The following is an 18,457-nucleotide window of genomic DNA, read 5'->3' as shown; positions in this document are numbered from 1 at the left end:
GTGACGAGACAGGTAAGCTCTTCACTTGTAATATCTAAACCAGTAAGTTTTATGATGTATATTCTGTGGATAAACGACTGGGGCTGGAAGTTTACATGTAGTTATTCATTGTGGGGAAACCACCTGAAGGGATATATATATTACTAAACCCATCCTTTCACTTTTTAATTGGTATGAATATTTCAAATTTACAAATTACAAATCCATTATGGAATGGCACATCTCATATATGAGTGAAGAAATTAATAGCTTGAATGGCCAAATTTCCTTTAAAATAAAAGCAGAAACAAGTGAACATTTGGAAGATTTCCAATCTGATATTTAATAAAAGTGAATATCATCAAGAGTCAACTGGATCGTTAGGCCCGGTAAAAATTATGAAAATATGAAGGCATTTTTAAAAGGAACATAATTACTGCTGATCATATTAACTTCTTTACTTTTGGCAATATGATTCACCTGTGATTGTTCAATACCTAAATAACGCTGTGTAACTATGTAGCAGTAGCTAGTTATTACGCCACAGGTTTAATTAATTAATTAATTAATTAATTAAATAATTAATCTGAGCAACCCATGACAATAGCTTGTTAACAATGTAACAGGTTAAACTAATTTATATATTACAGTGATTCTGTCTATATAGTATTATTAACTAACATACCAGATTCAATACCTACTTTAGGCTGTCTAAATAATATTAATGGAGTTCATGAAAGAATAACTACAAAGTTATAACAACAGTTACAATAATCATTTACACCGGCTGTTTCATCTTGCAGCCTGTGAGAAACAATGAGTGTGGTGAAAAAAATACTGTTTTCGTAGAGTAGATATCCGTAAACTGTAATGTAGATGTTTGGACAAAGGAAATCCTAAAACTGCAGCAAATGATGCACGTCCATTCAATTCTGCTTGCCTAATGACCCCTTTTGGGAAATAAAAATGATAACCTCATAGTTATAGACGTATTTTTCAATGCTGAAGTGGCCGATTTAAAAAAAAAAAACATTCATTCTGATTAAACGTACGAAGAATGAGAGAGACGAATCTTTGACTTGTTCCAGACAACAAAACTCAATTGATTTTCTCTCTTTTCTACCTTGCAGAGGAACACTCTGTCCTCAACCAGGAGAGATGATTCATAAAGTTTCTTCTAATTAAAAACAACACTTTAGTACCACCATGCACTGTAGGGATCAGAGATGCATAATGAAAGACATGAAGACTTGAAAAAATATTTGAATTCAAAAATAGTAAATATTTTGTTACTCACAACCAGTACATATATTCAATTCAAACCTAGCCTATATTTAATTCAAAACCCTACAGTAAGAAGACCTATACAGTAGCTATATTTGATTCAAAACCTGCAGTACTATATAGGCCTCTCACACTGATAATCAACAATGTATGAGATGCCATTCCAGCTCACGCGGCCTCGCGTCGGTGTACATGCACATCGAAAAAGGATTCAGAGTTTTTCTAACAGAGAATCTAATAGATGTCAGGATGTGGTTACCTTGTATATGTAGGTTACACAGCTGATTTCCACCATGTTTTACGATGAGCGTCGCGAATGTACTACCGCAGCAATCTCCTCAAACTACACGATACCTACTGCTCGACGAGCGAGTGCCCAAAACACAAACGGCAAATCATCGCCTGGCTGTCTACGATTTATCGACTCTGACTGATCCCTCGAACTATATAACCTTCATTCGATATACGAGCGGCTGTCAAACAGACACGACGACAACCGAGAGTCATTCCAATACCTGCCTCGGCCTTAATACTCAATCCTGTGCTGTTATTAAGATTCCACATACATTACAGCAGGCCCTGACGATATGTATTACTGATGCGGGGGGGGGGAGGGGTTTATTAATAGTATGAAAGAAGGTGAATGGGCCTTGATGTTATCCTAACTGCTCAAATGCCTGTAATTCTCAAGGGGTACACACGGTATGTGTACTGAGGAAGAAGCAACAACTGACAGAGGACCACTGCTGCATTTAGCCATCTGAGAGTCGTCCAAATAGTGGGCTAGATACACGGATAAATAAATTTCCCACTGGCACTGCATGAATCATCCCCAGATAATTGTAAAATTATAACAATATATTGTTTTCAATTATGTTTTCTAACCTATTGGATATAGTTCTGAATTAACAACAAAAAAAAAAATAGAAAAAAACAATTAGCCTGTGAGAGAGCTTCAGAAAACTGGAGAGATATAATTAACGTAAACAGAATACTTGTATTATAAACTATACATGATATTAATCACCTGCCATCACGTAGACACGTAAACAGAGAATGAAATAGGAATGATTTAAGTACAGCAGTGGGGAAGACAAGAACTTGCTTATTATCTAGTTATTTGCTCTGGTTGTGAGTGTTTATATTACCAAAGCATGACTCAGGCTACTGTTGCCAACAGAATCCACATTTTACTCGCTGCAGTCCAACTAACGGATTCAAGTCGAGTCTGACTACAGACTCTGGGATTTTCTCCCGAAGCTAAATTGGTCGATACACATCACGCAGCATCTTGCGGAACGTGTATAGCGTAGCTGCCGCAACGGTGTCTGTGATTTACAGTTATTGTATGTAAATTGGGTCTGCGTTGCAGCTCCCCCTGCATGGGGTGATGGGTGAAGGCCATAACATATTTCAGTTTTATTAAATTATCTCAGGTAGATGGCAGTGTTACCTTAAAATACATCACAGCTTATAATGGTATCAACCTGTAAACACACATTCTGGGAGATCTGACGACATTTGAATTGTAAGAGGAATACTGGAATATGATGGGCATAAACATGTGTGGGGGGGAATAGGGGTGGGCTGGTTATAAGGGAGATATACCTGATAATACACAGTTAAATGACAAATTGACAATGAAGAATTTGCTAAAACTGGGGAGATTTGTAGGTTGGAGGAATATTGGTACTTGTAAAATTTCAACAGTAACTTTATTACTCAGATTTGCTTCCACTTTTCGAATATAGTTCCATGTTTATTACTGATTCCTTCTACCAGCAAAAACTCCTTCAATCCCCCTTCCCCCGGTTAATGCCAGCTGACCACTAGAATGAGGAAAGGGGAGAGGGGAAGGGGAAGGGGAAGGGAATTTCCAGACTGACCATCAAAGTTTTAAAAGCTCCCTTCACATCTTTCATGTAAAATATATTTTTATGTGAATTACTATGTAAACCACTAAAGCAAATTTCATTGGTATGTTATAAGGACAAAATCATGTCGTTTTTTTGTCAAAGAAATAGACATATTCAGTACCGATAGTGCAAGACTTATTAACAAAGCTTAACTAACTATTGCTGAGTACTAATTAGAAGTTGTGATATTGTTACTGATTTTGAGAAAAGCTAGCTATAATTCAAGCATATGGATGGTAAGTTAAGACAGTATCATATTACGAGACAATTTCTCCTCTTTTGTAAAATTCTGCAAAAAGTAGGAACCATTAGAAATCTAAAAAAAAAAAGGATTTTTAGCAAATGTTTCTTTTCAGATAAAAAATTTGCCTAACTCAATTATAATCCAATAGAGAAGGTATCTTTGAAAAATTGAGTCAATTTCAACCTTGAGTATAATGCAGAGAGAAGCTGAATTCACAATGTTGGTCTTGATACTGGTTTGTTCTTCACTCCAAAAGTACAGTGGCTTATCGTGAGCACTCCATGACAAGATACTATTTAGTATATTTACCTTGGTAAACGGCTATGCGAATGATTTGCATACCAGCATAAGTTGAAATTTGACTTATTGCCACAAAAAAACATTGCCTGATATCTGTAGCTTAATACTTTTTACTATATTAGACAATATATTTAATTTCAACTCAGAGACCAGCACTGACAATAAAAAATGAAGCAAAGACCAATAGTCGGGAAGAAAGAAACATTATCCTCCTGTTTGTGAGAAAACCTTGCAGATACGACTTTGCCCTGCTTGCAGCTTTAAATTGACATCACAGCCTCCATTATACAGCATATTATGTTAAATTTATGCAATATTGCGCCATATTTTCTCATATTGTGCATTAATTATGCTAAAAGTAAGTTTTTATGTCCTCCCGGTTACAGCGACTCAAGGTATATCGACCTGGAATAAATCATCGCAATTTACATGTTTGATCATCGATGTTACAGTATATTTTAATATCGGTTTATCTTAAGTTATCAAAATGTGTACGTACGTACTCATGGTGTTTTTATCAAGGTTGTAGATTTAGTGTCATTACGTCTAAGTACTCTATTAAAGGCGAGATTACGAGAGAGACTTTCTACGCTGTAATCTTAATGTAGATATAGTTCTTTCACCTCCTGAGTGTACTGAGATGGTGTAATGGTTTAAACTAACAGATCTATTTCACCAGCCAATTCTCAAGTCTGTTCTGAAAGTTTTAGACCTACAAGTAGAATTTCGTTCAACAAACTGAATGCCCAAACGTAGTTTTGAAGGTTAAAGCAAAGTTCCTGGAATTTCAGTGATTTGACACTTTACACAAAATTTCTTCTTTCATATGCAACCGTCCCTTTATTTACTGAAATCATAAAATAAATCACAGAAAACAATTAAGGAATGAAATTTCCTTGCAATTATCACTCGACTGTGTTTAAGACCATTGTCAGAGATCCTTTCATTGGGTACTACTACAATAACGTTGAGGATTAGACTTACATATTTATGAATAGCTGTATGGTTGATCCGCATCAATGAAATGATCCCCTGAACTGATCCCCCTGACTACTGAGGCCACAAACAGAGGATCAAGAAGGATGGCTTCTATGTCACGCTTTTTAATCTAGCTCCATCCTATCATGAGCGGCCATTTACCCTTGCTGTAATCACCATACCTTCACCTACTGTATCTACCTCTCTATATATATTCACCCGCAAATCTGACACCCGTACGCATCCCATAGGCCTGTAATACTTCCCTCCAACATTTCTATCATCTTACACGCTTTTGATAGAAATAAGTCTCTCTTGGGAGGTCGTGAGGAATCTAGCAGAAAATTGTTGGATTCCATCATTTATTACATAAATAATTCCTATTTATCTTCTACATTCCTATTCAACTAGCTGCACTTATGCCCATGCGATATGAGCTGCTTTCATGTGGGCAGGCGTACAGAGTACTACGTGCAGCTAAAAACTGCAGCCATTTCCATATTCACCATGGTAACGGGGCATTGATCAAGCATAACATGTATGTTATGAGTCTACATGTATGGCAAATTCATAAACTAGGGTGATTCACATAAATGTCTGTTGCTATTGTAGGATTTTATGATTTTATCTTTAATGATAGCTATAGCTCTGATAAACATGAAATTATCTAACAATTAAAGGTAATTATTAAAAAGAAGCTTCAACAGGATAATAAAGACCACCTCGTGGTTCATAAATGACGAGCAATAGCCATGTACACTGAAACTCACTTCAAGGAGTCTACATGTCTGCATGAAATTGAAAAAGTTTGACTTTTCTATCACATTCTGCATCATAAATATGTTCATTAAAACATATGAAAAGCTTGTCCTAGGAGTTCATTTATACATTTATCTAATAAGTTCATACATATATCTAATAAGTTAATTTATGAATCCACACTGGTGGTGAATGGTGACAGTACCTAAGCCTTCATTCGTGGTATTCTCATTACAGATCGAGGTTGTTTTTATTTCCAAAGTACTTGCATAAATTTACGACTATGATATATCTTGGCGTTTCCATCCGTATAGTTTCTCTTAGGGGTAATAATTTCCGTAGCTTTTTTTGTGAAAGTTCACTTCCATACAGCAACAATTTGTAGGGTTTTTTTTGTTAAAAAATAGTCAACTTTGAGAGCTTAGAATCAGAGTTTACAATTAGTTAAAATAAGAGACTTTCCTTAAACTTTAAACCCTATCATATCTCCCTACCTCCTCCAAACCCTGACACCCACATATATCCCAAGTAAAGCCATACAATACATATGCACACACATCTAGCAACCAGCCCAGCAATTTGGTAAGTTCGTATTATATATTCAATTTCAGGGTAAACATATTTTTTTTTAACACAGCCAACTAAAGGCTGCATCTATTTTACATTAAAAGCAATTTTTTGAAAATAAAAATAAATTATTCTGTACCCACGGTTTAAAAGTACCTGTGAGAGTGAGGGGCTCCTTGGCACTCCTCAAACGGGGATAAAATTCATAACCGCTGTTTTGAGGGGTACTTAAAAGGAATTATGCAGTTTTTCCAAACAAATGGTGAGAATATTAAACAGCAAAGACGAAAATTCAGAAGAAGCAGGCCATCTTCATCAACCTTTCAGAATTTCCATAAAAACAGGAGAACGAGATGATTATTCGTCATCCCTTGATTCGAATCTTGTTATGTATAGTACGACAGCATCTCATTAAAATGCAATGTCAGAACTATTTATCCTCCTAGTTAATACAATTTAGATGCCAAGATATAGATTGTCAGGCATATTGACAAATGTGAGCACATTTGCAATGAAGACATGATATGATAAGTGCTCAGCTGCTCTGTAATGCTAAGAAGGTGACATTAGGTGACTGCAGGGCCCAGGTTCAATATGGGGGAGGGGCAGGGGGGTTAGTAAAATATGGGATAATGATTAATGAACATTCTCATTCTTCTTAACGATAGAGGAAAATGAAGATGGGCGTCCCGTGACCTAATTGTCCCTGGTACCTGATCTGACATGACCCTCCATGCCCCTCTTTCTACAACTAACTTAATACCTCGCTATACAAGCATTATGAGATTGATATGCAACAAACTAGCCTGGCGGTGACCGCGATGGTGACATATCAGCTTCTCTTTTGGTTTCATTTCATTTTTTTTAAACTGTATCTTTCATTGACGTGTTAGAGACCGATGACATAAATTTACACAAATTTACACGAAACCCAAATTGACGGCATGGTTAATATGTGACGACTTTAAGAAGAAAACCCGAGAAGGAGAAAGCCTGGACTAAAAAAGAAAAGGATTAAAGTGTAAAATTTCCATTCATGACTTATAAGTGAAGTGAATTGAACAAAAATGTGGCTACAGGCATCATCACTACCATTGACTAACACACATTAAAGAGTTAATTATCGATTTAAAAAAGATTTTCTTTATTTTAGAGCAAAATCTACTTAAAATTACAAAGGACTGGTTTAGCTTTTGATTGAAATACCTGTTCCACTTTTATCGGGAGTTTATCCTCTAGTTCCGTAGAATTAGGATTGTTGTTCTTTTTTCTTTCGCCTATAAATGCTGGACATTCAAATATATAGTGAAATTGATCCACTAAGTTATCATTAGAACATTACATAGCTTTATCTCACTGGACTCTGGGTATAGTAGTATATAGTAGTATACATACCATTTAATACTTTCAGAACCTTCATACTACCATCTGTAGTTTTTAGGATGAATTAGATTGCTTAGACTGGCTTCTATTTCCTCTGCAGCTTTTACAGGGCGAATGTGTATTTTAGCCAGCCAGCAAAAAAACTCCTATACTAAACATCTCTATTAATAGATTCTGTTTATACTCCTTACATGTTGATAATTGAAAGAGCCAGCTAGATTACAGTGTTTAATACTAACCTCTTACATGCCTTTTTTTATTGCCTATTAATCGCTTTTCTTTTTATTGTAATTTATGTAAACTTTTATTACTCTCCTATTTGTAAATTGTATACTAGAATAAAGAAAACTGAAACTGATTTTTTTTTTTTTTAAAACAGACTCTTTGCTTTGAAAGTTATATTTTCACATAAATTTATCTTTCCTTCTATGCATGTATATTTCAACGTTCTCTGGCCATGGCAGTCACAAGACAATTCTGTTATACAAACGATAAAAATGTTACATATAAAATTCTGAAGAACGTGAAGAAAGAAACCTTTTTCCAAACATTATCTTGCTGACATTTTCAGAAGTTGAACATATCACATTAAAAAAAGATTTATTGTAAAACTAACATACTGGACTGAGAAAATGTAACTTTCACTTAAACAGGGGAAAATGAGGAGGCGAAAAGGAAACCGAGGAATGAGCTGATGAACAAAGTGGCTGCCTTCTAAGGAAGTATCGTACATCGTCTATTAAAATAGACGATATGTGTGTCTGATTTCTCAAGGCCTAGTAGACCACTGCGGATATTTAAAAAATTTTGAGAAAAAATTTCCTTTTCATCTCTTTCTCATAGATATGGATGTGTAACCTTGCTACAATATTGATTGAATGTGTACAAAATCATATTTTTTTTCCCCAGGATTTTTACGCTATTTGCCTGGAGCTGAAATCATCAATATAACTACATTACCATTACGTTCAACGTTTCAATCCGTCACGTTTAATTTTCGATCGTTGCAAAATTGTGAAGCCATGAGTTACAGACTGATTTTTTGTTGATCAATGTTAAGCATGTCACAGTTATCCTTTGGGAATCAAAGGGAGGGGTGAGGATAAGTGAAGGTGGGGTGAGGATAGGGAAAGGAGAGATGAGGATAGGCGGGATCGGTGAGTATAGGAGGGTTGGGTGAGGATAGGGGGAGGTATGAGATCATAGGAAGGGAGGTGAGGTTAGGGGGAGGTGTGAGATTAGATGGAGGGGCTAGGATAGGCGGAGGCATGAGGATATGTGAGAGAGATCATTACAGTGATTTATCACTGTAACACTTTACACTATATACAGGTATATGTGCAGTTCTACAGTATACACTGTGGGATCCCTGTTATATTGACTACTGAGAATAATAACCGTATAAATAGAATCAGAAAAAATGGCAATTTTTTAAACGTCTTTAATGGCTTCATCTTATGCCTACTTGCTGGGCTTAATCGAAATTCAATATGTAGATGAAGGTCTCCCTCCAATCCTACAAATTGAAATGATCTTGCAACTTTTTAATACTTTTAACGTATGAAAGATTTGCTGAATATATACAAGCTATTTGCAGTGCACATTTTGGCATTTTTTACAGAATGAAAGGATACCACATACAAGGTGTTGTGATTTACATGTACATCAGCAGTGACACTAGTGATTTTCGGTTTCTGTGATTATAGGAATAGATGTCTTCAGAAAATTACTTCAAAGAAAATTTAAGTTCAATTCTCTTATCTTTGTTTGCTAATTAACTTTAATTCACATCCTGCATCATAATATGTTCATAAAAACAAAAGGAAACAGGAGGAATATGGATATCAAAATTTTGTATTGTCAAAAAGCACTGATATTTTTTTTTCTTTCCCCTATTTGGTTGCTACCACCATATCCGTCAAAACAAAACCAAAACTATGAATTCAAGAAATGAAGCTCTAGATATGCTCATAAGATCCATACTAGAAAACTGTTAATCATGGTGGCATATTCTGTACCATTTTTTCTGGCATATACTGTATCCTAAAGTGGCAACATTTTCACGCTCTAGCACCCTGCACAGGGCTGTCAGTGCCGACGTTTAAGCATAATTGGACGTTTCGATCAGAATATTAAGTCTCCATTAGCGTGGCTTCCCTTCTGTCTTTCGATAATCTGCCCGGACCTAGACTATAGGTAAAATAGACCCTTAACGAGCCAGACAAGGTGTCACGACAGCCTCTCTTGCCTCGCTGATGAAATTACCGAAAACCCGAACATTGATTTCAACATGTCCAACACATGCTGAATGTAGGTCAATAGATATACAAGAGCCTAGTTGTAGCATGGATATTTTATCTTTTCTTCTACCTACCTACTGCACTGATGTTTCTTTTTATATTAAACTGTTGTACTGTATATATTTACCATCAAGGCAAAAATACTCAATGTCTGCACAGCTGCCAAATATAAATAGCAGTGATGTTGGTTTTGAACACAACTGAGGCACATTTTAACATTTTTATTATTTGTGCCAGCAATCACACACTGTAAACTATATTGCACATAGGATGCATAGATATTAATAACTAGATACAGGAGCTGTGATTATATACATATATATATGTATATATATATACATTGCATAGCATATATATAAACCAAACACTATACTACTCTCAGGCAGTGTAATACAATGCTATATACTACGCAGATTTCATGTCCCCGATGTCATTCCCTAAAACTAACACTGTCAGAAATGTCATTTTGTGGAGAACGTTACCTTTAAACGTCACTGAACTTTATACAAAACTGACTCGTTGTTGAGTTTTTAATCTAATTTATTTGGCATCCTTACCAGTATTATAAATTCACCCACCAGTCAGTTTTGGGCATAAATTTTCTGAATACGGAGGGCTTGGCGAGATACAAATTGTAATAGTGACTTAATAATCGGATAGCTCACAACGACTACGAGTTCTTCATCTTTAATTAATGCATCCGACGAGATTGCAAGTAATTAAACTATGACTCTTGTCAGGTTTTGTTACGTTTCTTTTGAATAGTGCATGCATAATAGAAAACAGTAGCGTTCAGCCCAACTGAGAGAGAGATAGAGAGGCAGAGAGTAGGTTAAAACAGCCTTAAGAGCAATAGTCATTCTTAGTCATGCAGCAGTGTTCTTGATCATACGAGAGGTGCATTTTAACGGACGTCCAGCTGCCTGAGACTACTCAAGTTCTGTTCAGTCGACCAAAATCAGTTTTGTAGGTTGCCCGACAAAATGCCTCCAGTTGTTTACATCAAATTCAGATTGCATTGAAACTAAAATACCCTCAAATGAGTAAAATATGATAAATTTGGTAACATCCCCAAAGCTGGTGTGTTATTCATCAAACCTACAAATCTCTCTTGCATAGTACATACGTATTGGTCACTGCTAGTTTGGTTCATTTTATCGGATGACCAAAGTCGCAGTTCGGACAACTAAAACTTGCTGTTCAGACAACCACAGAGTGAGGTCTGGTTGTCCGAGGGACAACCAGAAGAAAAGACCTGTCCTATGACATGGTTAAACTGTGCCGATTTATGTAAAAGTTTCTAGAAATATATATATGCTTTTCATCACAGACTATGGGTCCACAATTAAAACAACTACGCTTTTATTGGAATCATCGGAAATCATTTTTGGTGAAACATCCGTCATGCATATAAGTTGTCTTTTGACATCGCAAGTTTCCTTTTGCACAATATTCTCGTTTGAAGTGTTGATGCGGTCAGTTTTTTTTTACAGTCGGTAGAACTGTCTATTTTTTTGTTTAATTTTGATACAAAGAACAGACATCCTGCAGGGATGAATTCCAATATCGTTTCCTCTTGATTATTAAAGTTGTTATACAATACCAAAGTCTTTATGGATGAATTTGGCTTTTTACTTATAAGGAGCTCGGTGGGCTGTGTACTAAAATCTGGGAATTTCGACTACTTGATCCGTTACTCCGTTAAGGGAATGTGACTTTTAAAAAGTCATCTTCATAAATAGAGGTGGTACTGAAATATTAACTGGACTAATTGGTAGATATTTGTCTATAATTGTCAACAAAGCTGAGGTAAATCTAATTGCAACTCTGAACTCCTAATACGTATATAATACGATATTCTTACAGTCATTCAAAGCTACAACTTGCATGAAATTTGTGAATAAATCCCTACAACGATGGCATCATAACTCAACTCTAGAGCAAAAAATGAGGTACCTGTATGTACATAAGCTGTTACTTTGTCCACCAAAATCTTATCCGATGATGGCATTTTTGTGGAAACGATACCTAACCAATATTTAAATGACCCCATTTAAACCTTTTGAAATTCCTGGTGGTTTTTAGCCACTGCTGCATTGGCTTAAATGATTGTGATATTTGAAAGTGCCTTCGGACCAACGACCTTTAATTCTGCTCGGATAGACTGACCTCGAGAGTTCGCTGGTTCGATACCACCCTCGGGTTAAAATTAAACCACACGGTATCCCTACCAGGAGTACCTGTGCAAATATCGTCTTTAACCTTGCGCCATATTTAATAATAAACGTCGCACCAATCAACCTCTTCCTGCTCTCCCGTGCACTACAAAGACCCCAATCAGTACCGAACGAAGAGTAATTTCTTCATCTGACCTCCCCGTCATCGTAGTCGTCGCAACTGCCAGGCTAGTTTTGTTGCATATCAATCTCATAATGCTTCTTCATATCCGAGTACGACGGTTGATCACCTACCAAATTATCGAGCACTGGTCACATCTCAATTTTCCAATCAGATTTCAGCAACATCCGGTGCCAAGGAAAACGTGGCAGAGCTTGCTTCGTGGCGGCTAAGTCTCTCCTCTTAGTTTTAACTTGGTTTTTTTCTCTCAAAAAACAAAATAAGTTAGGTTATGTTTGATCAAGATATTGATCAATGAAATTTGAAGGCAAAGTCAATGTCAGAGGTGACCTCTTGGGAAGAGATCAATCTGATTACAACCGAGAGGGGATGGGTGGGGGGGGGGTAGAGGAGCGGAGAGAACCAATCTCTCGATGGCAAAAATCCACTTTAGAGGAATGGAACAAAAAAGAACTAACATCACAGTTGGGGGAGGTGTAAACTGGATGAATGAAGTTAACGAGAGATTCCCAAATGAGATGAGAGATTATGCCAATCTCCTCAATAGATCGATGAAGGAGGAAGAGAAACGGAGGGAACAAAGCAAATCACATGAGATGAAGAGATATCAGAGTCAACGAAGCGAATGAGAAGAAGAAGAATACCGAGAAATCAGATGGAAAATATCTTATCGACAAGCTTTACTCTGAGTAGAGAAATCATATCATTTCAGTTATGTAATACTAAAACTGTTAAGTGTGGACCAGGTAGTTGCTATATGGGTTATAAGAGCTTATAAGGAAGATATGGGATAGAGAGGGGAGGGGGAAGGGCAGGGGAGGAGAGGGGGATCAGAGGCTTCATATGCATCTCTGTTCTATGAACAAGCTGGACTGCAATAAGTAACATCACTGGATGGCGGGTTGTAAAATTATGCCACGAAACCTCCATAATTTGACCTTTGTAATTAGCTTTGGTACACACGTTTAGGCCATTCCTTGCTGCATCCTCTTACAGCATCTGTGACCATGGCAACACAAGTTTAATACACACATGATCCATTTTGTAAAAATTTGTGTTTAATAGCTAACTGTAAACTCGGTCCATTTCTAGAGACATTGCCATGTAGGCCTCGTCCGTTATCATCACCATCTTGATTACTACCATTATTCTAGATCGTCTTTTAAGAACCAGCAGGGTTGACATTGATACACTGATTTTAAAGGAGCCAGTCTTTTTCTTTCCCTCTTCCTTTTTAAAGAAAAATAAATCATGATAGGTAAGACATCACTTTGGTCTCTCTCCATCATTTGCAGACTGTTCTCTCTCTTTGAGTCTGTTTTCGTTTCTCTCAGAGACAATTTAATCAAGAAAACACTCCTTGTTTTTCCCTTCCTCCCTTCCTCCCTGCAAACAGTTACATTAAACTGACGAGATCTTCTCACAATTTCATCTGGATTTTATGGAGCCTGCAAAGATTTTATGCAGAAGAAGAAGTATCTTTTTACCTACAGGGGTTACAGGGTCTTGCAAAGTATTCCTCTATAAAGATTCATAAGAAAAGACCAGCTAGGCAATTCAGGGGAGAAGAAATAAAAAATCCTTTTCATTTGTGAGGATTAAAACAAAAATCTTCCAATTACACGTTTATGTCTTCTGGGTATTGACAAAATTATCATACTGCAGCTATATAATTATTTTTCCATTATGAAGGCATTAACGTTGATAATATTACAAGAGACCCCCCAACAATCAGATTTGAAGTTCTAACACAATAAATGCAACAGAAATGATGTATGTAGGGTTTTCATCTTCTTTTGAATGATGTCATGCAATATTTTGTAGGATATATGAAGGCTGTTGATAGGGTAACAAATTTGTGCATGTAAAGTCATCTATGAAACCAGCACGGTCAATTGCAGACATTTCTCGAGTACAGGCCTTTAATTAAGCTATATGACCTGTTTAAACTGTTTCTGTATTTGTATGCATATTACACACAACAGTATAATTAGAAACAACTAAGGGGGTAGAAAACTATTGCTGGTTAAAAGTTATTTATACCAGGATAACAAAATTTAAGCTATTCTTGGCCATGGAGCTATGCCAAGGAATTTGGGTGAAAATGAGCAAGGTCATATGAAAATACACATACAAAATAATGGTTAACTCAGCTATAGGGTGAAGGCACCCAACGGAACCAACAGCACACGCTATCAATCAATGAGAGATTTCATTATGACGGTAATAAATTGTCTGCATGGAGAAACAGAAATATGCAAACAGCCCATATTTCCATCAAAATATGTACATCAAAATTATTACAGCATTGCTGGAATACAAATAAAATACTAACTGTGTTTTTCTCACAGGCTGCAAAAAAATACAAATGCCAACAAAGGTTGTTGACAACCTAAATGTATAGTTGCTCCTTGGTTTAGAAGTCTCAAAAATATCAACAAGTACAAAACTATTTCTGGTGCTGGAAAGAGAGACTTTCTCGTATTGCTCAAAGTCACTTAAATATAACTTCCGATTTGTTACAAAACATAATAATTTGGAACTTGTCATGTCAATCGTTTACAAAATGTTATCAACAGGAGATATCGGACTGATTATGTAATTGCGTCACAAGAAATCAAACTGTTAAGATGTCTAAGAAAAAAAGACCCACATGACCATGTCAGTAGAGACCATCAGGGCTAGAATTTAACAAATTTTAGCCACTGGCTCAACTAAAAAAAAATAACATTGCAAGGAGATTTTAAAAACAAACTCTACTGGATAAAATAAAGTTCCTACTGGCAATTTCCTGAATTCAGCAAATGTCAGGATTTATGTGGTAGCAGCAGCCTAATAAATATTGCTGGCAATATATGCAGTAATGTGGGGCCCTTTATTGGGAATGTTTGCAATTTTTGAAATCATAATTGCTTTGATCATGTGCTTATGTACTTAATGTCTACAGCAGCCTTTACTGGCAATTACTGGCATTTAGCCAAGTAAACAGCCTGAATTTCTAGGCTTAGATAAGAGGTAACTTATGTGTTTTCGAGATGGGTTATATACGCTGTGCGGACAAAAAAGAGATATGGCATAGAGAATGTGTTCATTTACCTTCACCACTGACTGGGCAGGGAATCATTTTCAGGTTGTTGCAGAAAAATGCTGAGAAATTATAAATTAGCTAAAAAAAACTGCTACAAGAGTTTGAAATTGCTGTCAAGTGTGAGGAATCTGCCAATGATTATAGTTTTACAGGGAAGTTAGGGTAAGAGAGGGTGTAGCTATCACTCCCATAACAGGGCAGCAAAGCACATCATTTGATCTCCTACATTATATTGCCTACATTTGGCATCGTAAGGACTGTCTCGAACTTAAAAAATGTTTACCACAGAGAAGTCAACTGGTCAATTAATTTCACTCTAAAATTTCACAAAAACCATATTTTTGATGTCAAACTTTGGAATTAATCAACAGCAATCAAGAACATTTGAAAGTTGATGTGGCCAGAAAGGAACAATTTAAAAAGACAATTGTGTACATCAGATCAACTGAAGAGGAATTCTAGTAGCTATTTACGCCTCATTATTAGACTGAACCATCTGACAACCAGGTAATAGATTGAAAGAAAAATACAAATAATTTGCCCAATCCCCTATCTCCCTCCCCCCACCCTCTCAACCCACCCTCCTCCCCAAAAAAGGAGAAAATTTAAGAAATTAGAGCATCTTTTGAGCATCAGAAAGAGGAAGACTTAATACAAATTAAAATACCAACAGATGTTGAAGACGAGGAGACTCCATTATGGTTTAAAAGAGTTTATAGAGTAATCACCCAAATTTCCTATTATTGGTGGATAAATATTTTGGATAATGCATCAATAGTTGTTTTCACCCCAGTGCAAGGTGATGACTATTACCTTGTGATGATGGTGGTGATGGTGATGCTCGTGGTGATGATGGTGATGGTTAGTCGGTGAGTATTCCTTATGCTTGTGCACGTTCAGCACTGACGAAACATTCGCAGATACATGCATTGTCGTTTCTCAGTTTCTGGTTCTGGCGTCTAAAACTTTGCTCTGCAGATAACCCCACAAAGGCGATTAAAATCTGTCCGTCTTTGGAATGTTAAGGCTTTGGAATGCTATATTTCAGAGGAGACTTCTAAATCCCTTTAGGTCCAAAAAGGAATCAACGAACTGCCGCTGGTATAAAACAAGTTTTGAAGTGTAAGATCTCTGCCACAGAAAGAACCATGAAATGTAACAAACCCTGATAAGCAATACAACTCTGATCACACGATTAAGAAATGACCGAATTGATTAAAGGTGGTATCTTTATGAAGAACCTTCAATGCTTGGTCATCTGTAAACGACAATGGACGCTTCAAATCGTTGATAACGAGAGACTAATTACAGCTGGATCCGTTCATGTATAATGTAGAAAAGAGCACACAAAGTCAATATCACTGACTCAATAAATCCAGAACAGAATTGAATGGTTTGATAACAAACATCAATAAAAATGGAATGTTTGAACTGCAGATATGTTTCCAGTGAAAACCATAAACTTGTGAATCAAATGGAATTAATAATCGACAAGCCTATAAGGGGAGAAGTTCTCTACGTTCTTTTTTCCGATGAATACATGATGACAGAACGCTATAACAGATGCACACATAACGATCGAATTAATTCAGCATTGAGAGCGAGGATGCGACCCCATTGTTTAATTAATAACGAGTATTGTATAAATTCACTGAAACCACAATTCACATCACTACTAAAAGATATGGATGCCGTTGAAACCATGCCGTTGAAATCTATCTACCAGCAACATCTAATACAGTGGTAGCTGTTGCATGCTAACGGCCGATTCACAGCCATATGCGCCGATAATAATCTACGTTAGAGAATTTTCTCTCCGGCAAGCTCACTTTGTATTCAACTAATTACTTCTAAGAACAGGACAAATTGTGCTGGTCGTAGATGTATAAGCGTGCAATTATGTAGTAGCATCACACTATTAAGAGGGAAAACCCCCCCCGCCTTCTAGATTCTATAACGATTTTCAACGACTCTTGTCGGTTACAGAACAAAAGGGAGTCTTCCCGAAACTTGATGGGGAAACTGTAAATATTTATTCCGACATGTCATAACTGTTTGTGAGCGAGAAGACGACAGGATTTAGTCAACCAACTGTTGATGGCTGCTGTAGCACAGAACAGGTGATGATGATGCTGCAACATCTGTGTGGAAGGTTTCAAAAGCCTTCCCAGAATCCAGTATCAAGTAAAATTTATGAAAACAGTGTAGTTTGACACTGTTCATGGCCAACCGTGCATGAGGTTGAGTGTAACATTCAACACGGACATCAGGATAGCTTACTGCTGCGGTCTAACTATTCTACCGAACATTTTAACAGAATCGAGGAAAACGTGATGGAATGGAGGACGTGGGTTGCAGCAACTTTTCGAAGAAAGAGATATTTAACGATGACTTCCCGAGAAATAAATCATTTTAAAGTTTCCTTGAAAAAGGAGTATTTTAAACAAATTATCCATAGAAATGATTCTGTGAACATCAAACAACCATTATCAGACCAAAAATAGTATTGCGTACAGAGTCATTATCCGTTAAAGGAACTGTGGTTTGTTAAACCAGACAGTAGTCATGAATATTCATGTCCATAGGAATAATCAGAAATAACGACCACTTAAAAGGAATGCTTTGTTCTGATTCGCAGTGATTCCTGAATGAACTCGAAACGGAAAATTTCCTTCATCTAACAAAAAAAGAAGTGATATAGACTTTAGCTGTATCCTTTTTTTGGAAATCCACATTACTAATATTTTAATGAAAATGCAATAATATGGGAAATTCAAATCTGACAATCTGCATAATTTACAAAATACACAACGAAATACTCATTCCCAAGCAGACACATCCACAAGACAAAAAAAAAATCAATTTTTAAGGTCACAACATTAATTCCAAAAGCTGCTTAACAGAATCTCATTTTCAGTCTCCGATGACCAAGTTACATCTTCTGAATAAGAGGGACACTAAAAGCTGTCTTCCGATAAATGCACAAAAAACATGGCTTCCACATGGTCTGCTCTCGTATTAATGTTCCTTAACTTCCAACTGTGACAGAGGAATCTTGAAACGGCTTTTCAGGTACAGACCCGACGAAGACTCCTAACAGCGATCTCGATGGCTAAAACAATCAAAAAGGCGAGAGTGCGAGTCATTTCACCGTTTTTCAAATTACTGTAGTTGGCTCGCCAGTACTCTGTGACACAGTGAAACCACGGCGACGGGGAAACCACGGAGACTGAGAAAACCTATTTGAGAGACACTGCATCAGCAGCAGCAGTACAGAGTCATGAAGAGAGACGCGAGACTA

General features: G+C 36.6%; 1 protein-coding gene across 22 annotated transcripts in view; it reads right to left on the bottom strand.

Moving 5' to 3' along the window:
- The window catches only part of LOC139975392 (disks large homolog 1-like), a 155,108-nt gene that overhangs the window by 39,309 nt on the left and 97,342 nt on the right, over positions 1-18,457 (bottom strand). Inside the window, exon 1 of one of the 22 annotated variants that reach the window (XM_071983349.1) lies at positions 15,970-17,015. The exons of 19 other annotated variants lie outside the window; for them this stretch is intronic. In XM_071983349.1, coding sequence (XP_071839450.1) covers positions 15,970-16,086 — 117 coding nt within the window. In that variant the 5' untranslated portion in view covers positions 16,087-17,015. Of the gene's footprint in view, positions 1-1,522; positions 1,574-15,969; positions 17,016-18,457 lie in introns of those variants that run through there. 2 more of the 22 variants (XM_071983351.1, XM_071983352.1) reach the window with 2 other exon arrangements.

This window comes from Apostichopus japonicus, chromosome 10 (genome assembly GCF_037975245.1).
Source record: "Apostichopus japonicus isolate 1M-3 chromosome 10, ASM3797524v1, whole genome shotgun sequence".
Lineage (NCBI taxonomy): Eukaryota > Metazoa > Echinodermata > Holothuroidea > Aspidochirotida > Stichopodidae > Apostichopus > Apostichopus japonicus.
This window is presented reverse-complemented; position numbering and strand designations above follow the sequence as displayed.